Source organism: Mytilus californianus, unplaced genomic scaffold, assembly GCF_021869535.1.
Source record: "Mytilus californianus isolate M0D057914Y unplaced genomic scaffold, xbMytCali1.0.p SCAF_3, whole genome shotgun sequence".
NCBI lineage: Eukaryota > Metazoa > Mollusca > Bivalvia > Mytilida > Mytilidae > Mytilus > Mytilus californianus.
Window position 1 is genome coordinate 112540328 of NW_026262679.1, and position 23671 is coordinate 112563998.

Sequence of the window (23671 nt, forward strand, 5' to 3'; positions counted from 1 at the left end):
TGAAAATCATCTTATGAATTTGATTGCCAATAAACGTTTACTCATAAGACAGCATTGCAAAACATCCTTATATATTTTCAGCAACCATTTGATGAATTAGTCATCTCCTTTATAGATTTATAAAATGTTGAAAAGTACAATTTTGTATGATAAAATGTTCAGTTTTTTGGGCAAACATTGTAGTGTTAGCTGTCTTATTTCAGAGATATAAGTAAAAAAAATATCAGCAACCACTTTGCATGAATAAGGGATCTCATTTGTTGTTTGTAAGATGATAAAAGCACAATTTTGTATGATAAAGTTGTTTTTTTTTACAAACATTGTAGCAATACCTGTCTTATTTTTAGCCTAATTTTGGAGCTAGTTTACATCTCCTGAAGGTAGAGATTGGTGGAGATGCTCAAAGCACAGGTATTGTTATTGTCAACTTCTTATCAGATATATATGTAGGTATATAGCAGTTTGAATTTTTTTTGAAAATTTGTCAGTATTAAAGTATTGGAAAAATGGAAACTTATATCACAACAAAAGCATAATTTATTTTTGGTTAAGGAAACTGTTAGCAAAGTTTAAAATATTATATTAACACTAATTAGAAGCACACACTTTTTATGCCCCGCCGTAGCAGAGGGGGCATTAAGTTTTACCCTTGTCCATCTGTACATCCCAAAGTTGGTTTCCGTTCTCTAACTTTAGATTGCCTCAACCAGATGTCATGACACTTGTACACAATGCTTATTACCACAAAATACAGATCAAGTTTGATTTTTGGTGGCGTCACTTTAACCGTTCTAGAGTTATGCCCTTTACAAATGGAAAAATTGCTGAATTTTTTGTTTCCGTTCTCTAACTCAAGTTTACCTCTACCAAATGCTATGAAATTTATACACAATGCTAATTACCACAAAATACAGATCAAGTTTGAATTTGGGGGTGTCACTTTAACTATTCTAGAGTTATGCCCCTTTACAAATGGAAAAATTGCTGAATTTTTTGTTTTCGTTCACTAACTTAAGTTAGCCGCAACCAAATGTTATGAAACTTATACACAATGCTTATTACTACAAAATACAGATCCAGTTTGTTTTTTTTGGGGTGTCACTCTTATTGTTCTAGAGTTATGCCTCTTTACAAATGGAAAAATTGCTGAATTTTTGTTTCCGTTCTCTAACTTAAGCTTGCCTCAACCATACATTATGAAACATATACACAATTGTTATTACCACAAAACTCAGATCAAGTACAAATTTGGATAGCGTTACTATTACCGTTTTTCAGTTATGTCCCTTTATAACTTTATATGATAGACAAGTGGGGGCATCATCTGTGTCCCATTGACACATTCCCCACTTATTTATTAAAAATTTACTGGAAGTTTTCCCCTTTATTGCAAGAAGCCTAGGGGTGACAACATTTATAATAGAATCCCATATGGTTATACAGGAAAATTGTGGTTTTAATCGTTTCTCCCTTATAGAAGACCTATTGGTGATCTTACTCATCTCAAAAAATAGACAGAAATGATCCAGCCCTTCAAATGTAGATTTATGGGAAGGACATTTTACTGGAATCAGAATAAAGCTGTAAATCAGTGGTCATGTTATGAAATTTGTTGTTTTAGAAGGAACAGAGGCTTCACACATGCACAACAGCTGGGATGAAAATTATAACAGAGGATATGAGTGGTGGTTGATGAAAGAAGCAAAAAAGGTTTTAATTTTTGTCTCGCCTTGACGGAGTCAAAAAGCGAGACATAGGTATACTGTTTCCGGCGGCGGCAACAACAATGTATTAGTTTGTGATTAGGTCTACTTTATGGTGAACCACAAGTGGTAGGTCAATGATATTTGGTATGCAGTTGTATTAATTTAGCATTGGCATTTCTTATTTCCATGGAGATTATTTGGCCCTGCCCCCTCAGTCATGGTCTATTGACTTTGAAACTTTTGCTTAGTTTGCATGTATTAGTTTGTGATTAGGTCAATTTATGGGGAACCACTAGTGGTAGGTCAATGATATTTGGTATGCAGTTGTATAAGCATTGGCATATCTCATTTCCATGGAGATTAATTGGCTCCGCCCCCTTAGTCATGGTCTATTGACTTTGAAACTTTTGCTTAGCTTACATGTATAAGTTTGTGATTAGATCAGTTTAAGATGAACTGCAAATGTTAAGTGAATGATATTTGGTATGCAAATTTATTGGCATTTGCAAGTTTCATTTCCATGGAGATTATATAGCCCAACCCCCTCATCATGGTTCATTGACTTTGAAACTTTTACATAGTTTACAAGTTAATGTTTGTGTTTAGGTTTGTTTAAAGGGAACGACTTATAATAAGTCAATGGTATTTGGTATGCAGTTGTATTAGCATTGGCACATCTCATTTCCATGGAGATTGTTTAGTCATGTACCTTCAGTCATGGTTTTTCGACTTTGAATATTTGCATAACTTACATGTTAAAGTATTGCTATTTTAATTTCAACATTTGCATTATAAAAATTACAAAAAGGCGAGACATATCTGTGATAACAGTTTATTATATGTTTACATTGTTTTCTTATATATATGTTAATTATTAAAAATCTCAACTTACAAAATTTTCCCTCAAACTTTTAGTTAGGTAACAGACTATACATTTGAAGGCTGTTCTAAAAATGATATTTTCATGGATTTTTGATTTTCATGTTTGCAATAAATTTTGTATTCAAACCCATAGGACACCTGTATCTTGTTGAATACTTCAAATTATGGTTAGCCTTTTATCCATGATATCCACAATCAATTAATATACCATGAATAATAATGAATCATTGAATCTATAGAAATTTTTTTTTATAACGTGTTATTTAATGGTGAATTTATTTTTTTTAAGTAATTATACTATCTATGTTCCAATCGTTTCTCCAATTTAATGTTGATAATTATAGATATCTTTTTTAAAACATTATTTACTGATTCCAGAGAAATCCCAATATTTTGTTATATGGATTACCTTGGGCATGGCCTGGATGGATAGGAAATGGAACAAGAGATCCATATACAGACATAGAACTACCAGCTAATTATATTCTCAAATGGATCCTTGGTGCAAAGAAGTATCATAATTTAACTATTGATTTTATTGGGGTAAATATTTAATCACATACAAGTCATAAAATATATTGAATCGATGTATGGAGAAATGACATTTATACTTATCAGCATTAATGGTCACCCTAGAAAAGCTGTAAAGAAATTATTATAGATATTCAGGTTTTATGGAGCCTTAGAGTTGTTACAGATCCAAATAATCTTAATATTTGAGTAAGAACGGTGAAACAAATATAACCAAGAAGATCTAACATTAAATAAATCTATTGTTACTGACTGAAATTGTGAAGGGGAAAAATGGAAAATTCCACATTTCTTGAATTGAGTACATTCAGTATAGATGACCAAATATACAAGAAAATATATATAAACAAGTTTAAATTCTCAGACCTTCATTCCCAGTTTCGATTAGTATGTGTTCCCAAATCCTTTAATGGATTTTTGTTTTGCTGAAATGTGTGCTAACCTGTACATAGGTATTACTTTTCAGATTGTGGTGATACAAATGTGTTTATAACTTCAACCTTTCATCCCCGTTTTCCTGTAGAAGAACACAAATGTGCAGAGAGGTTATTCATGATGATATCTTATCAGCCAGTCAATATCAAGTGACCTTATCTCATTTCTAAGCTACGTTTTCAGGATAAGTTTTGTTCAGCAGTCACTAAAAATGATAGGTCAGCAGTATTTGGTATATATATGGATAGGATGGGAAGAGTATATGGTCATTACATATATGTTTGCAGGTATTGAAGTATATGTAATTAAAAATAAATCACTCTAAAGTATTTTAGACTTCAAATGAACACTGTTATCATGTGAAATGTATAAAGTTAATGTCTTTCTTTAGTTGATACTAAAACTTTCATATTTATGTATTTTAGATTTGGAATGAACAGGCATATGATGTAAAATATATTAAGGTAAGGACTCTAGTAATCTAAGAATCTAATGGACATCTATATCTAGAACTTGAGATACATGCCTAGAAAATAATCAAAGCTTTCCAATCTCTAAACAATTGATACATGTTATACATTTGTACATATCCATACTATTAATACACTGTGTATGAAAATAAGGAAAGATGACATAATTGCCAATGAGACCACAGGATCAGAATGTAAATCCTTTCTTTTCCAATGTGTAACGATTCATAATTTAGAAAAAAGTATTATTATTTTGGAATAGAGAAGGTGTTCTAGTTTTTACTGACATCAAGTACTGTATAATATTTCAAAGTAAGAGGTTCTATATGCATTTTTGACAGTTTTACAATATTTACATTTAGCCCAAATTCACTTTATATAATCTTTCCTGTCCCATTGGTATCTACTTCTTTAAAAAATGATATACTGAAATGCAATATTTTAGTTCCAGAATCACATTCAGGAGTTATATATTCAAAATCTTCAGTAAATTTGTGTCATTGTCTACTTACTGTAGCTTAACTTTAAACAGTATTTATGTGATACTTTTTTTTCAAGTTAGTAGCCAACTTAACATCATATTATAATACAAACCTTTAGGATTCTGTTTAGTGGGAGCTGCTCCATTTCTTTTTTTTTGTGTAAGTATTTTTGATTTATGATGCAAAATTTCATTGTCTTGGACTTTGCATACCGGTAATCAATAAAAATAGGAATTTCATTGGATATAAAAATTCAGTCATGAAACCCACAGAAATTGGTACTTAATGAATAAAACTACTTAAACAGTGTTTAGTAACTTATAACAAATATTTCTTTCAAGCTTCCAAATTAGGTATTATGCATGCCATTTGTTTAAAAAAAAAAGATAAATATTAAAACATTGTGATCAGTAATGTCTTTAATCATCTTGTGACTTATGACAGATTATTTTCTATTATTTCAGCTATTGAGGAAAGTCTTAGATAACAACAGTTTACAACATGTTAGGATAGTAGCTGCTGATGGAGGCTGGGGTATTGTCAATGATATCAACAATGATTCTGACCTTGCTAAAGCTATTGACTTTATAGGGTAAGATCATATGATAGTAAAGCTATCGACTTTATAGGGTAAGATCATATGATATTAAAGCTATTGACTTTATAGGGTAAGATCATATGATAGTAAAGCTATCGACTTTATAGGGTAAGATCATATGATAGTAAAGCTATCGACTTTATAGGGAAAGGTTAGAGGATTACTAAAGCTAACGACTTTATAGGGTAAGATCATATGATAGTAAAGCTATCGTCTATATAGGGAAAGGTTAGAGGATAACTAAAGCTAACGTTATAGGGTAAGATCATATGATAGTAAAGCTATCGACTATATAGGGAAAGGTCTTGAGATAGATAACAATAGTTTATAACATGTCAGGATAGTAGCTGCTGATGGAGGCTGGGGTCAACAATGATTCAGACCTTTCTAAAGCTATCGACTTTATATGGTAAGGTCATGAGACATCTTATTATATTGTCTATAAAGCATATGATCCACATCTAGCTAAAGCTGTACACTATATACGGAAAGGTCATGGGATAGCTAAAGCTATAGACTATATAGGGTAAGGTCCAGACCTAGCTTAAGTAATTGACTATATAGAGTAAGATAATGAGATAGCTAATTTTATTGTCTGTAACGAGTGGTCCAGATCTAGCTAAAGCTGTCGACTATATAGGGAAAGGTCATGTGATAGCTAAAGCTATCAACTATAAAGGATAAGGTCCAGATCTAGCGAAAGTAATTGACTTAACAGGTTAAGATCATACGATAGATTAATTTATTAACAATGATATTAACAACGATTCAAGCCTAGCTGAAGCTATCAAATATTTTGGATAAGATCATAAAATAGCTTGCTGCATAAGCTAATAATATCGTCTGTAAAGGATATCATGGATATGGTCCATAGCTATCTTAAGCTATCAACAATAAAAGATAAGACATTAGCTTCAGAGCTAAAGCTATCGACTATATATGGTAAGGTCCAGAAATAGCTAAAGTAATTGACTATATATAGGTTTCGATCATTTGATGGCTTAATTTATTATTAATGGTATGAACAATGATTCAAGCCTAGCTAAAGCTATCAAATATATTGGGTAAGATCATGAAATAGCAAATAATATTGTCTGTAAAGGATATGGTTCAGACCTAGCTAAATCTATCAACTATATATGGTAAGATCATATGATAGCTATAAAAGCTGTCTACTTTATAGGGTAAGATCATGTTGTTTGTTTATTACAGTGTTCACTACCCAGGCACAGAGTCTGTCATGTCAGCTATTCAGACAGGGAAACAGTTATGGTCATCTGAGGATTACAGTACATTTAATGACAATATAGGAGGAGGATGCTGGGCAAGGGTGAGATATACTTGACCTTACAGTGTTTTAGTAGTTATCCTTGTTGTACAGTCTCAATCACTAGTACAGTTGCGTGGCTCTTATGGATTTTAAATGCAGTTGAAAAAAATTGAACTTTAAAAATTGCAGCTTGTAATATCATGAATTGTATTCTTTCGAGCTTAGAACTCAATGAGTTATTTGTTGTGCAAACTGGATACAGTAAGCAACCTTATTGGTCCTAGCATTAAAGAAAAAGAACAATTTATGATAAAATTGACTTTTTTAAAGGCAGTGCTTTAATGCCTTTCTAGTTGCCGTGTTAATCTTTCTTTCCGCGATATCCAACTTATCTACGTGGGGGGTCATTAGGCTCCAAGTAGATCCGGAAAATGTTGATTCTCTCCTCTTCTTATTGTGATATAAAATGTTTTTTGTTTCATTTCATTTACATTGGGAAATAGAGAAACGATCATTGTGTTTTGTTAGTTTTAAAAACTTTTGATATATTTGTATTTTACATTATAAGCAGTCAACCGATTGACAAACTAGAATTATTTGAATTCCGTGTGGAAAGAGGTCGGGTTAATTTCGAGTGTTATCTGCAATCTAGATGTTTATAAATCATTTCAGTCGTTGATATAATAATTAAAGGTCGACTGAACATGAATTATATTATACAATTTAAAGCGCATTTCTGTTTATGCACGCGAACCCGTCTAACGTTATTGTTAATTCGCAGTTATATAAAGTATCAAATTATCGTTCCTGAATAGGTGGCGCCGTGGTAGCCGATCCTGTTCTTCAACTTCCGGTTTCTGCACTGTGCAACTATTACAGTTGCATTTTTAATTAACGATGCCAAGTACTTGTTGTTGTGTACCTGGATGTCATTTAAGAGGAGGACATGCATATCCAAATGACTTAAAAAGAAGGAAAAGTTGGATCAATGCCATGGCCCATACGCAGATTGGACGAGAACACGATGAAATCGTGGAGTCCATCTCAATCAGCTGTTGTTTGCAAGGCACATTTTACTGAAAAAGACTACGTGCAGGAAACTATTCATGGTAAAACTCTATTTTCTTTTTAAAATATATAGTTATATATGTAATCGCCATGCGAAATAACCAAAGTCTGTTTACAACAGCAATTATCGTTTTAGAATAAAAGGGGGTGGTTAATTCAAGACGTCATAATTTTTTGGATTACGATTCAATGTGATCTGTTTGAGATTTTTTGGTGCTTGCTACAATTATAATGATTTCTTACAAGAGGTATATCATACTGAGAATTATTTTAGCAGTAATTATGCTAATGTAGTAATGACAGGAATGCATAAGCTATGCCTCATAGACTTTCTTGAAAAATGTCAATGACAATGTTAACAGGAACAAAACAATGACATGCTCTCATCTATATTATAGTTATTTAGGTACAAACAATGTATGTTTGTTGCATACGTCTCTCATGGTTTGTCCTTTGGATTTACATAACATACATTTTGATGTACATTGAATCAGGCTAACATATTTTTATCCAGATTGTAATGAATAAATCTAGTTAATATTTTGCCAGGTAGTATAAAGTATGCATTGCTAATGAAAGTTCATTTAATTATCAAAAAACTAATGTTTTATAACCTTTTTCAGGGTGCAAACCCACCATACAGAGACTTAAGTCTACTGCCATTCCCAGCCTATTTTTCTGGACCAAGCAAGAGACTGAATCGTCCGCAAAAAGAAAAATCAGGGCAGTTTCCTGTGAAAACAAAAGAACTAAACTTGATGAATATTGTAGTAGAAATCTACAGGAAAGTTTTGATTGTAAAGTTGGTTTTCCTGAAGAAGTCATTCATACTGTAGACATGATTTATGACTGTCCACCACCAACTGCCGAGCTAATGTTGAGCATCACAGATGGAATTACGCAAACACCATCAATGCCTATATTTTCAGCAGAGAATTTTGAAATGAAGACACGTGGCACAGCCATGCATTTATAAACCGGTTTAGAGTTGTAACTTGTATACTATATTTTTATTTGTTTTGATCACACTTGGTCCAGCAGCACATTGTTTGAGATACATATATTTTCAAATTGATAGGGTGTCATTTGAAAATCAGTTTTTTTATGACTTTGATGAAATTGAGGCATTATACAACCAACTTTGAACTGTCTAGATTCTAGATTGAAACTAGTGTTAAGAATATTGTGTAAACATGGATTGTTTTTATGTCTAAACAGTGGCGCAAGGCTAACACTTGGCCATTTAGTGGTTTAGTCAGGTATTTTTCGCCATCCAACTTCAAATTAAAGTTTCCTACAACTTGGATTATTATTGACAGCACAGAATATCCCGTGATAAAACCTAAAGCTCCTAGAGCTCAGGCAACCTTTTCATCATATAAAAACAGAAACACTGAAAATACTTGTATGTTCGACTCCTGGTGGTTTAGTCAACTATGTCTCTAATGCATATGTTGGTTGTACCAGTGACTGTGAAATAGTTGAAAGATGTAGAATAGTTCAATTATGTGATCCAGGTGACAGTGTGATGGCAGACAAAGGTTTAAATGTGCATGATTTGTTTGCTCACTTTTTTCAAAAAAAGAAACAGAATTAGTTCCAAAACTCTTATACGGGATAGAAAAGTCTCCAATTAACACGTGCACATAGAGCTAATTAATGGACTTGGCAAAACATACAAAATTCTAATATATCCTATGAATGGAACTGAAATAAAACTTTCATCTGAAATAACATTTAGTTGTTTTATGTTGTGTAATTTTAGAACTTGTATTGTGCCAAAGGATGCATAAAAGTGACGCAATGAAGTTTGTTCTGATATATATATATAAATATTATTTACAATTACATGCACATGTAAATTGTAATGCATATAAAAATAAGGAGATGTGGTATGATATTCAGTGAGTTTATCGAACCAAAGTGCATAAGAAATGGGTAAAGCAGTTACAGGTGTTACTGTCACCGTGCAATCTCCAACAATTAGAAAAACTTGTACCGTGTAAAAAATTTCAGAGATCTTACAACTAAGTTTTGTTGTCTCACCTTGACTTTGGTGAATTGTTTATATCTGTTGATGTAAATATAAAAAAGAAGATGTGGTATGATTGCCAATGAGACAACTCTCCACAAGAGACCAAATGACACAGAAATTAACAGCTATAGGTCACAGTACGGCCTTCACCAATGAGCAAAGCACATACTGCACAGTGAGCTATAAAAGGCACTGAAATGACAATGTAAAACAATTCAAACAAGAAAACTAACTGCCTCATTTATGTACAAAAAATGAACGAATAACTAATATGCAACACATAAACAAACAACAACCACTGAATTACAGGCTCCTGACTTGGGACAGGCACATACATGTACATACAGAATGTGGCGGGGTTAAACATGTTAGCGGGATCCCAACCCACCCCCTAACCTGGGACAGTGGTGTAACAGTACAATATAAGAATGAACTATAAAAATCAGTTGAAAGAGGCTTAACTCATCAGATGGATAAATACAAATACAAGTGGACGAGGCCGGGTAGTTGTACATCCAAACAACAAAAAGACACTTAGTACAGATCTGAGAGCACTCGCATTTACTGACAGCTAGTTCAAAGCCACTAACAACTGATAAAAAAATCTTGCATCTAAGACTAAATTATCAATCCGTAAGCTCCCTTTAGAATTTTATAAATTTTAGATTTCACATTTCTGAGTTATGGGGTTTTATTCATTAAAAAAGCGGGGATTTTCCAGTTTTTGGACAACAACTCAAAAATGCTTTAAGCAGTTCGCATGAAACTTTGGTGAATTATTTATAGCTGTTGATGTAATCTCCCTATTGATTTTCATAAATTTCAAATATGACATTGAGAAGAAATTGAACTTTATTTGTTTATAGTCTGGCAACAGATTTATTAAGTATTGTGCAACAGCACAGTGTATTGCACAACAGCAAGAAATCTTTAATTGAATATAAATTCAATTCATATAATCGATTTCAAGTTCTGTGACTACATTTATTCAGAAACTATAATATGTCAAATATTTAATTACAATCCAAATTCAGACCTGTATCAAGCTTGAATATTGTGTCCATTTTTGCCCCAACTGTTCAGGGTTGGACCTCTGCGGTCGTATCCAGCTGCATTAGGCGAATCAGTTTATTTCTTAATTAAGAACTCCTTTATGTCGAGCCTGCGACTTTTGTCGCAGAAAGCTCTATAGGGATAGTGATCCGGCGGCGGATTTGGCTAACTTCTTAAAAGCTTTATATTTTAGAAGGTGGAAGGTCTGGATGCTTCATACTTTGTATATGGGTCCTCATGTTACGAAGTTTCCGTCAGTCACATGTCCAATGTCCTTGACCTCATTTTCATGGTTCAGTGACTACTTGAAAAAAAAGTTAATATTTTTTGTAATGTTAAATTCTCTCTTATTATAAGTAATAGGATAACTATATTTGGTATGTGCGTATCTTGCAAGGTCCTCATGCCCGTCAGACAGTTTTCACTTGACCTCGACCTCATTTCATGGATCAGTGAACAAGGTTAAGTTTTGGTGGTCAAGTCCATATCTCAGATACTATAAGCAATAGGTCTAGTAATATCGGTGTATGGAAGGACTGTAAGGTGTACATGTCCAACTGGCAGGTGTCATCTGACCTTGACCTCATTTTCATGGTTCAGTGGTTATAGTTAAGTTTTTGTGTTTTGGTCTGTTTTTCTTATACTGTATGCAATAGGTCTACTATATTTGGTGTATGGAATGATTGTAAGGTGTACATGTCTAGCTGGCAGGTGTCATCTGACCTTGACCTCATTTTCATGGTTCAGTGGTCAAAGTTAAGTTTTTGAGTTCTGGTCTTTTTTTCTAATACTATATGCAATAGTTCAACTGTATTTGGTATATGGAAATATTTTATGATCTATTTGTCAGTCACACAGGTTTTTTTTTTTTACCTTGACCTCATTTTCAAGGTCAGTTGCTCAGTTTTAAGTTTTTGTGTTTTGGTCTGTTTTTCTTAAACTATAAGCAATAGGTCAACTATATTTGTTGTATGGAAGAATTGTTAGCTGTACATGCCTGCCTAGCATGGTTCATCTGACCTTGACCTCGTTTTCTTGGTTTATTGGTCAATGCTTAGTTTACTTGGTTAATGTTAAGTTTATGTGACAGTTGTAATAAAGCTTTATATTTAGGACTATCAACATAATATCAATGATAAGTAAAGAAGGCGAGACATTTCAGCATGTGCACTCTTGTTTCATTCATAAATTACTTTATACTTGGAAATATAATTTTGCTTGGAGTTATAGTTTCTAAAAAAAGTATTGTCATTGAAAGAGTTGACATGTTGCAATGTACATTTATTCTACATAGTTCTATGGTACCAAATCAAAAGTTTATATAAAAGAAAGAAGTCAAAGGTTTCCCATCATAGTTTAGTTACATACATTTTTAGCTCACCTGACCTGAAAGGTCAAGTGAGCTTTTCTCATCACTTTGCGTCCGTCGTCCGTCGTCCTGCGTCCGTCGTCCGTCGTCCGTAAACTTTTACAAAAATCTTCTCCTCTGAAACTACTGGGCCAAATTTAACCAAACTTGGCCACAATCATCATTGGGGTATCTAGTTTTAAAAATGTGTGGCGTGACCCTGTCAACCAACCAAGATGGCCGCCACGGCTAAAAATAGAACATAGGGGTAAAATTCAGTTTTTGGCTTTTAACTCAAAAACCAAAGCATTTAAAGCAAATCTGACTTGGGGTAAAATTGTTCATCAGGTCAAGATCTATCTGCCCTGAAATTTTCAGATGAATCGGACAACCCGTTATTGGGTTGCTGCCCCTGAATTGGTAATTTTAAGGAAATTTTGCTGTTTTTGGTTATTATCTTGAATATTATTATAGATAGAGATAAACTGTAAACAGCAATAATGTTCAGCAAAGTAAGATTTACAAATAAGTCAATATAACCGAAATGGTCAGTTGACCCCTTTAGGAGAAATTGCCCTTTATAGTCAATTTTTAACCATTTTTCGTAAATCTTAGTAATCTTTTACAAAAATCTTCTCCTCTGAAACAACTGGGCCAAATTAAACCAAACTTGGCCACAATCATCATTGGGGTATCTAGTTTAAAAAATGTGTGGCGTGACCCGGCCAACCAACCAAGATGGCCGCCACAGCTAAAAATAAAACATAGGGGTAAAATGCAGTTTTTGGCTTATAACTCAAAAACCAAAGCATTTAGAGCAAATCTGACATGAAGTAAAATTGTTTATCAGGTCAAGATCTATCTGCCCTAAAATTTTCAGATGAATCGAACAACCTGTTGTTGGGTTGCTGCCCCTGAATTGGTAATTTTAAGGAAATTTTGCTGTTTTTGGTTATTATCTTGAATATTATTATAGATAGAGATAAACTGTAAACAGCAATAATGTTCAGCAAAGTAAGATTAACAAATAAGTCAACATGACTGAAATGGTCAGTTGACCCCTTTAGGAGTTATTGCCCTTTATAGTCAATTTTTAACAATTTTTCGTAAATCTTAGTAATCTTTTACAAAAATCTTCTCCTCTGAAACTACTGGGCCAAATTAAACCAAACTTGGCAACAATCATCATTTGGTTATTTAGTTTTAAAAATGTGTGGCGTGACCTGGTCAACCAACCAAGATGGCCGCCACGGCTAAAAATAGAACATAGGGGTAAAATTCAGTTTTTGGCTTTTAACTCAAAAACCAAAGCATTTAAAGCAAATCTGACTTGGGGTAAAATTGTTCATCAGGTCAAGATCTATCTGCCCTGAAATTTTCAGATGAATCGGACAACCCGTTATTGGGTTGCTGCCCCTGAATTGGTAATTTTAAGGAAATTTTGCTGTTTTTGGTTATTATCTTGAATATTATTATAGATAGAGATAAACTGTAAACAGCAATAATGTTCAGCAAAGTAAGATTTACAAATAAGTCAACATGACCGAAATTGTCAGTTGACCCCTTTAGGAGTTATTGCCCTTTATAGTCAATTTTAACCATTTTTTCGTAAATCTTAGTAATCTTTTACAAAAATCTTCTCCTCTGAAACTACTGGGCCAAGTTAATTATAGATAGAGATAATTGTAAGCAGGAAAAATGTTCAGTAAATTAAGATGTACAAACACATCACCATCACCAAAACACAATTTTGTCATGAATCCATCTGCGTCCTTTGTTTAATATTCACATAGACCAAGGTGAGCGACACAGGCTCTTTAGAGCCTCTAGTTTTTGTACCTGAGGTCGTTGAATATAGATCATTATATAAATAAGGAGATGTGTTATGATTTCCAATGAAACAACTATCATCCATACATTGTACTTACCAGTCACAAACCACATTTGCAAAGTTGAATAAAATACAGTTGATAACATTTACTTATTACTAAAAAGAAAATGCCAAACTATTTTAAACAGTATTTGACTATAAACATAGATAAAAAAGGTACAAACTGGACATAATGCACTAGTTCATAAACAAGTGAGAACAATCGCCTTCATATAGTGCTCAGAATATGACATTCATAAAACTTGTTCAATATCATAAGAGAACTCTAAATCTTAAATACTGAAAGCCACCTCTGATAAGTACAATGTACTATGCAAGATAATGATATAACTGGACTAAAAATACACACAACCTGTAATTAACTGCCTTTACAGCGCTTTCGCGCTTTGATTTTTTTCATGAGATGGGGGACTATTGGACATGATGCTTCCAAAGCATATTTTATGGAAAGTTCCAATATTCCATATATGAAACATTAACGTAGCAGTTGCACAACTTAATTATTATAAAAATGTACACAAAATTGCTTTTCTTTACTTTTATAAAAAAAGAACCTATGCAAAACTTACTCAGGTTTTTAGCTCACCTGACCTGAAAGGTCAAGTGAGCTTTTCTCATCACTTTGCGTCCGTCGTCCGTCGTCCGTAAACTTTTACAAAAATCTTCTTCTCTGAAACTACTGGGCCAAATTTGACCAAACTTGGCCACAATTATCATTGGGGTATCTTGTTTAAAAAATGTGTCCGATGACCCCGCCAACCAACCAAGATGGCCGCCATGGCTAAAAATAGAACATAGGGGTAAAATGTAGATTTTGGCTTATATCTCTGAAACCAAAGCATTTAGAGCAAATCTGACATGGGGTGAAATTGTTTATCAGGTCAAGATCTATCTGCCCTGAAATTTTCAGATGAATCGGACAACCCGTTGTTGGGTTGCTGCCCCTGAATTGGTAATTTTAAGGAAATTTTGACGTTTTTGGTTATTATCTTGAATATTATTATAGATAGAGATAAACTGTAAACAGCAATAATGTTCAGCAAAGTATGATCTACAAATAAGTCAACTTGACCAAAATGGTCAGTTGACCCTTTAAGGAGTTATTGCCCTTTATAGTCAATTTTTAACCATTTTTCGTAAATTTTTGTAATCTTTTACAAAAATCTTCTCCTCTGAAACTACTAAGACAAATTTAACCAAACTTGTCCACAATCATCATTAGGGAATCTAGTTTAAAAAATGTGTCCGATGACCCTGCCCGCAAACCAAGATGGCTGACATGGCAAAAAAATAATACATAGGGTAAAATGCAGTTTTTGGCTCATATCTCTGAAACCAAAGCATTTAGAGCAAATCTGATGAGAATAAAAATGTTCATTAGGTCAAGATCTATCTGCCCTGAAATTTTCAGACCAATCAGGCAACATGTTGTTGGGTTGCTGCTCCTGAATTGGTAATTTTAAGAAAATTTTGCAGCTTTTGGTTATTATCTTGAATATTATTATAGATAGAGATAAACTGTAAAGAGCAATAATGTACATCAAAGTTAGATCTACAAATAAGTCAACATGACCAAAATTGTCAATTGACCCCTTAAGGAGTTATTGCCCTTTATAGTCAATTTTTTACAATTTTCATAAATTTTGTAAATTTTTGTAAATTTTTACAAAATATTTTCCACTGTAACTACTGGGCCAAGTTCATTATAGATAGAGATAATAGTAAGGAGCAAGAATGTTCAGTAAAGTAAGATCTACAAACACATCACCATCACCAAAACACAATTTTGTCATGAATCCATCTGTGTCCATTGTTTAATATGCACATAGACCAAGGTGAGCGACACAGGCTCTTTAGAGCCTCTAGTTTTTTGTTTTGCTGAAATATTATAAATTTTATTGTTCTATACAAGAGGAATGACAAATACTCTCAAATACAATTTGTATTTTACTGAATCCTAATGCATAATAGGTCGTGTAAGGGAACTGCTGAAATACTATTTGAGAAACAAAAAACAGAAATAAAAGAACATCTATTTGTTATGATGAAAGTTTAATAATTTGTTGTATTAACATTATTGCATTTGTAGGCATTAATCTTCAATTAATACATATGTTATATTTTCAGCTCCTGAATCAGAATTATGTAAATGGAAGATTCACAGGGTAGGTACTGTAATTGGTCTTGTATAGTTCGCACTGGCACACTGTCTGCACCTCCATTCTCGCCACGAGAAATCAGGTAAAAAACCATTTTGTAAATGTTCGAAAACGTCTAATGAAACTCCGGTAATTTCAAATCGTGTGTGATCGTTTGTGGTATTTTCATGGAAAAACCGGTTTTCTATCATCAAATAAAAGTAGAAAATGCTTGAAAATGATTCTAGAATCCTTCACAAGTGTTAAAATAAGTCAAAATCACCAAAAAAAAACAAATGAGAAACTTGTGTATGTTTAAACCGGAAGTTTCGAATAGCATGTGTAAATGAAAATAAATACGGTGAGAGTTTGCAGAAAATCCATACTCAATTAATACCACAAGAATACGTCTTTTAAAGTAAAACAGCTCCATCCTTTACTAAAATGCTGTTAAACATATCCATCATATTAATGTTTGAAGGATCTGAAGCTAAAACAAAACACATGCGTCAGTATGAATCACCAAAACAGAACGAATAACAGATTATGTTTTATAGTTTATACATCGTTATGCATAAACTGGTTTCCAGCTAACTTGTACACTTTTTTCATTCCATTAAATACAAATGGTTTCCAGTTTATGTTATGCAATGCTGTGAAAAGAAACGAGAAATTTGTAATGAAGCATTTTAATTTTAAAATTAATCACTTCATAATGGATTTGAATTAAAATTGCTCATTCAAATGGATAAGGTAAAATATTAATTTTGAAAATGATAAGAGCGCCCTCTACAATTTCAATGACAAACATGGTGGAACATAAACAAACCTCGAGAAATCGAGTTTTTCTCTTATTTCTTGCTTATCGTACTCTCTAATCAGCACCCCTGTCTGGCAGGTTTAATTTTGCAGAATAAAACCGCGGACTGTACAAGCCTGAATAAGGTAATTTTTCCAAAACTAATATTTGATCCATGAATTTCTGAACCAAACATTATACATGTGTTTACATCTCAGAAAAATGAAAACACTTCACAACAAAATTATAACAAAAAAAACTCAAATAAAACGAACACTAATTCTTTATCTAGTGGTACCAGGAGGATTAAATATCTGACCAAAAATGACCCAACAATATTTTTATTGAAAAAAAGTGGTTTAATATGAAATAGATAGTAATATAATTGCAATGTTTCCTTTGCAGAACTATATCGTGGAATTTAATTGCCAGTTACTATGATGCCCTTCCTTTTGCCCGTAATGGTCTGATGACAGCAAATTCACCATGGAGTGGAAGCTATGTAGTCAACAGTCCAATATGGATGTCAGGTATATTAACTGAAAATGTACACTCCATATGCAGTATTTGTCAACTTATTCAAGTACCGTTAAATTCGTTAAATAAGCCGCAGGTTTTTTTCTCTGTCATTGTCCCTGCGTGTTATACTCAGGTGCGCTTTATGTATGTATTTTTTTCAGTTTCAGGGCAAGCGTGAAAAAAAATATATATCTGGATTTTTTTTTATGGAGACTGTCAGATTGTCAAGTGCTTGCAGTGACTTGATAAATTGTTCATGTGGCATATTTTGTTATGAATAAAAATATATATACTTTATCATTTGTTCTTTATTTCATTGTTGCCTTACGAAGTTGATAACCATGTGTTTATTACATAAACAAAGAAAGATAACCGTGTTTGAAAGAGGTACCATACAGGATATTAATTGTGTATTTACAATAAATATGTAATTATTTGTTGTTGTAATGTGTTTTTAAATAAAATCTTCTTTAGAAATAATAAAGGAAGTGATTGTGTTTCTTTCCAATATTTCAAGTCTCTTTTAATGACGATGGTGATAACCATGTGCTGAAATGAACCCTTTAAAGTGTTTCATAAACAAAGAAAGATCAGCGTGTTTGAAAAGAGGTACCATACAGGATATACTATTGAGGAGTAACTGCTTGTTGTTTTATTGTTTCAAAATGAAATATCTTTATGAAATATTGTAGCCACATATTGGTGTAAGAAATAAAAAAAATGAATATTAATTTTCATAATTCAATATGCTAAGACATTTATATATCGCCGTCTTATTTGAATTCCCCTTTCCGTGGCCCATCTCACTTTCAGTTAAAAATAGACAATGACTTGCAGAAACTGAATGGTTTTGTTGTAAATTTGAAAAATGTTTGTTACTTATAAAACTTAAACTTTTATTTTATAAACAACAATAAAATTCTTTAGATTTAATTTAATAATTTTTTTCCTGACTTATGGGTGAACAGTTTTCACACGTGGGTACAGGTAATTAAGTAGGTCATAATCAAGGTAAACAATGGCAGTTTTATGGCTTGGGTAACTTTTAATGAATACCTTTTCAAGATTAATTAAAATCCTTGATTCGAATTCAAACAATAAATGAGCAATCAACACCGAACTAATTTTAATCAAAACAACAAGGTTCAATGGACACCCAAGCTGTCAACACATGGCCATCGTTGACAAAAAACAACTAATGAATCTGGCATGATTAAAACAATAAGAAAATTATAATAATTTTATTAAAATTTATTTATTTTAATATGAAACAAATAAATATATACAAAATGTCTTTCAACTTTCTCAACAATCTGAAAATAAAAATGAAACATGTTACGGAGTGAGTTACAAGAAGGAGTGAACATTCATTACGCTAAGGTCAGTAGAATGCATGTACGTTTTCTTCAGGGTGCGCTTTATATGCAGGTGCGTTTTATGTAAGGAAAAAAACAATCCTCACCCCCAAAAACGGCCGTGCGCCTTATTTAGGGGTGCGCTTTTTAATCCGGAAAATACGGTATCTGCTAAAATAAATCTTTTCTAAATCCACAAAAATAAGACTACCAGGTACACATTAATTTTTTTATGTAAACATAGTGGATTAACGTCAGTGAAATAAATTGGTGAAAATTCTGTATATACATCAACCTGGAAATTAATCCCTAACAAAAACTGGATATAATGAAAATTAAAATAATAAACTGAATTTAAGAGACGAAACCAAGAGATTTCTCCCCCACCTTTCCTCTCCATGAAAACCAAAATGTATCTACGGTATGTCTTATACTATATTTAATATAGCACATACAACACAGTTTACATTGCCTGGATGGAAATACCTGTCACATGGTAGTGGTGTTGGTAAACTGAAATATGGAGGGAGTTATGTCTCCTTGGTCAGTCCTGATGGCAAAGATCTTACAATTGTCATAGAAACCATGGTAAGTATTAAACACATTGCAGAAATATTTTTAAATTAAAATGTAATTATGTCTTTCTTGTTAGTCCTTATGACAGATATTCATTAAACATTTACTCAAAAACATTGAAGTATTCGGTTGCTTGAAAAGTAGCAAGGAAAAAGACACTTCAGTGTTTACTGTAATAATCCTATAATTAAGGTAAAAATTCATGACCTAGTTTTAAAAATTGCTGTTTACATTACTTGAGCTTTCCATTGATAAAGTCCAAAGTTGTCTTATAGTAAGGTGATGTCGGCCCGACAGGGAAGTGTGAGTATCTTTTTTGTGTAATCAACTCCTCCTACAGTTTTTATTCCAGATCCCCGAAACTTAACAGAGTAATTGTGCAGAAGTTGAAGTTGTGCACTTGTTATAATAGAATTATTTGATGTTTTTTTTCCCCAAATTTCCAGACTTGTGAACTTATTCATTTTTCAGCAAAATTTATAAAAACTTCACGGAAAGATTGCACATATGATGAAGTAGTTCACCACCTAGTATAAAGGAATTGTTTTAGGATTTTTTCCCCCATTTTTTTGGAATGTAGTAATTTTTTTGCAAAGTTTTCAATAGACTAAACCAATTTTTGTTTTCAACCTAAATATTTGCAAGTTCAAAAAAAAATTTCAAACTTATAGAGGCTTATTGAAGATTTTTTCTGTTTTTTACATTTCATATTACCATTTGATTAAATTTTTATGTAGACCATTCTCCATTGTTTAAGAAACATTATACGTAAAGCAGCATTTAAGTCTTTTATCCATATTAATCTCAGTTTCATAGCATCAAGGTAGATTTTAGAAAAGCAGGCTTAATTCTGAAAAATTCTGAAATTCATTTCAATTGGTATTTGACAGAATTAAACATTTATTCTTGAAATAAAATCATACAACAGAAAACTGATTTTAATACCCTGAACAATTAATTTTTCAGAGTCATGACCATTCCATTTGTATCAGGCCACCACTTCCTGCTTATACAGTGGCTCAACAGAACATCACCATAAAGCTTGGTGGCAGCTTTGTAAGTATATAAGATAGGTAATAATGCAGCTTTGTAAGAATTGAACATAGGAAACATTACCTTGGTGGCAGTTTTGTAACTATTGAAAATAGGAGACATTACCTTAAGTTTGTGGTAGTTTTGTAAGTATTTAAAATAGGAGATATTACCTTGGTGGCAATTTATAAGTATTGAAAGTAGAAAATATTACCCTGGTAGCAACTTTGTAAGAATTGGAAAAAGGAAATATCTTGGTGACATTTTTGTATTGAAAATAGGAAATATTACATGTAGGAAAGTTACATCTGTTACAAATATAATACAAAACATTTTGAAGTTAAGAATCTGTTAGGGTAAGGCTGCAGGTCTTATCTAATTATGAAAGACAAAATTAAAAAAGATATCTCAAAATCAGGCTTTTTTGTAGATTTTATCTTATTTCAAGAAGTTTGATACCCCTAAAGCAAATAACGGTATCTAAGACAAAATTGAAAGTTATGAAAACTGATATCTGACAAATAATGTAAAGATATTATATGTTAGATTTATAAAGATAATAATTTTTGGTTTTTCAAATCAAAGGGGCCAAAAAAGTGACCTTATCGTACCCTTTCCCTTTTTCAACAGCTAAAAACTACAGAACAAAACTGTCTAAACATTGTGATTTCCTTCTTATAAAGGGCACGATGTACGACAGTTATCAGTTTTGACTTTGCTTTTATTGCAATTTGAATTCAGTACCACCACAAAATAATTTATTATCCTGATGCTAATGAGATGATTTTATCCTGAAGTATCTCATATACAAAATTCTTTATTTCAGGCTAAAAAAACAGAAGTGACAGCATGGTATAGCCAGTTGAAATTTGATGGGAAGAATGATACATTTATGCAAAAGGTTGATATCAAGGTTAGTAATATAGAACATAATTGTGTAATAACTGAGTAAGAGAATTCAATGTTGATATACTATTAAAATTAATACAATGAGGAAAAAAGAAAGCAAACTAGCTAAATGTTGTGCTTATTTTGTTAAAACCTTAAAAGGAGAGTGTATTAAAAATCTAAATCTGGAAAAAAAGGGAGATAATTAAAAAGGAATCAAACCACTACCACCCTGTTTTAACCTGGCATTATGTTACATATTATTGTTCCTGTAGTTCTAATAACTATTTTTGATTTAAACATTGTATAGATTTGTAGAAAACAACCTAGATTAATACACCTTATCACTATTTATTCAAATCTGGATAAGTTCTAAAATTACACAACTTTTTCATCCAGTTGAAGCTATCTGGGGCCCTGTTTAAACAATGTATTATGCATGAAACTTTTCAAAGAGAAATGTCTAAATCATCGTAAACACTTCAAACAAAGCATTTTTATTACTTTATTTTGTGTTTTAAAAAAGTGGATCATAATCTATCAAAGTTTCAAAATGTTTGCTTTCTAAACTTTTTTCCTTCCTTAGCTTGTAACTGATGACCTTTGTTTTTGCAACACTTGACCCAAACAGGAAGTTGTATAAGTGACTGCTTTTCCGGATTGGACTAAATAGTGATAAGGTGTATTACTTAACTAAAAAGCAGAGCAAAATTATCGGGCTATACTTAAAAAATACATGGGAGAAATGGAATAAACTTTTTTTTCTCACAACCATCAACTGTGAAATTTCATAAGAAATCTGCTTTTTGAAAAGTACTCTTGAACCTTTGTCACCCATACATCATTCAGTGTTACTGCGGCCTACCTTCCCATATTAGTATCAGCTTAAAAGTAATCAATACCATTAATTTGATTCCATTAAATTTCTTTATACATATTTATGACATGATATAATTGAATTTTAGGTACCAAATAGATTGATACATCTGAGATTAGATGTAGATCAAGTGGTTACCATAACAACAAAAAAAGTTGGTCAGAAAGGAAGTTACCCTAATCCACCACCCAGTAAACCATTCCCTGTGCCTTATAAAGAAGATTTTGAAGGTAGTATTACTGTATCACTTGTTATTTTCTAAATAAATTATGTTACTTAATTTAAAGTGAAATATGGTACTGTGGATTCATTATTATTCGTGGGACACCAATTATCATGGATTTCGTGGGTAAAGGGGAACCATGAATTTGAATTAAGAAATAATTCAGCTAAGGATAAAATTTGAATATCACAGCCAAGGGTGGGTATGCTGTGTGTGTGGCTGTTCTATTTTATCCCCTGTAGATAAATTCTAAAAATTTCCAATAAATCTATAGCTTGCATGAATTATTTCTTAAATAACCACTAGAAAAAATGTGCTTAATTCTTTTAATTGTCAACTACAGCATTTGCCATGTTTAAGTTACATTTTTTTTCTCGTAGGCTACCTTCAAATCCACAGTTGACATTTCATATCTAAGGAGCCACCATGTTGACTTGCTTAAATCAGTAAATGTGCGAATAATGCAATAGAATAGAAAATAAAACAACACCTACCTCAAAACTCCATTTTAGTGCAATATTATCAGAATTTGGAGGAATCATGTAATGGAAAAACCTTCAGCTTTAGCATTTTCATTCGTATGACGTCTAGTTTTGAAATGACCTTAATGCGCCAAAAGCATAAATGGAATTCTCAGAATTTTATTTTATCAAATATCCACAAAAATACATTTTTTTCTCAATCCACAAAAATTGGTACCCACGGAAAAAAATAAATCCGTGGTATAGCAGATGCTTCTTAAAGATTGACATCTTTAATAATTTTATAATTCAATTAGTTATTAAAATACAATTTTAAGTCAAAATTATCTTTAGTAGTAATGGTACATTTAAAACATTCTATTTCACATGATGAAAATTTCCATTATTGATTTACATTATGTGCTGCACTTGAATTTGTTTCTTTAAAAATTTATTAAAGATTGTAATGCCAAGAGCATGTGATTGGTGTTCAGGTTTTTTTTTTGTTGCATATTGTTATTGGTAGTTGCAATTGATTATGTACTTTAATTAAGGCCACACCAACTTTTTCAGTTATTTGAATCTTGGACAGATAGAAAAAAAGATGGGAAGTACAATGGTTTTAATTCATTCAAAATATAATAAAGGATTCATATTTTTAAAAAAAAAATGTTTGTGTTAGAAATAAAAATAAGTTTTTACTTAAGTCTCTTGTTTAAATACTTATTGAAGCGAAAAACATACAATTAAAATTGCTGTGGTCTTAATTGAATTGTATCCTATAATTCAGACATTTTATTGTTTTCTTATCATTTAGTATGGTAAAGTCAAATGAAGCTAAACCTTTCTGTGTTTCACTGAAATGCAGAATACCGTATTTAGCCCTGTATAGTACCCAGTTGTGTATGATATGCACTCCTTTTCATCCCTCCAAAATAGTGGGAAAAAAGTTTTTAAAAAAGTCAAAAAGTCAAAAAGAAAAATTGAGAAAGTTAAAAAGAAAATTAAAATTAAAAAAAAAAACAGTAAATAAA

The 23671-nt window shown here is 32.1% G+C and overlaps 1 protein-coding gene across 4 annotated transcripts in view; it reads left to right on the forward strand.

Moving 5' to 3' along the window:
* LOC127735822 (galactocerebrosidase-like) overlaps positions 1-23671 on the forward strand; it is a 45131-nt gene that overhangs the window by 2537 nt on the left and 18923 nt on the right. For all 4 annotated transcript variants that reach the window (XM_052246205.1, XM_052246203.1, XM_052246204.1 and 1 more), the window contains exons 3-14: positions 348-411; positions 1622-1710; positions 2967-3131; positions 3980-4018; positions 4971-5098; positions 6317-6434; positions 15897-15934; positions 17112-17236; positions 19029-19168; positions 20123-20212; positions 21015-21101; positions 22042-22183. In XM_052246205.1, coding sequence (XP_052102165.1) covers positions 348-411; positions 1622-1710; positions 2967-3131; positions 3980-4018; positions 4971-5098; positions 6317-6434; positions 15897-15934; positions 17112-17236; positions 19029-19168; positions 20123-20212; positions 21015-21101; positions 22042-22183 — 1225 coding nt within the window. The remainder of the gene's footprint in view (positions 1-347; positions 412-1621; positions 1711-2966; positions 3132-3979; positions 4019-4970; positions 5099-6316; positions 6435-15896; positions 15935-17111; positions 17237-19028; positions 19169-20122; positions 20213-21014; positions 21102-22041; positions 22184-23671) is intronic.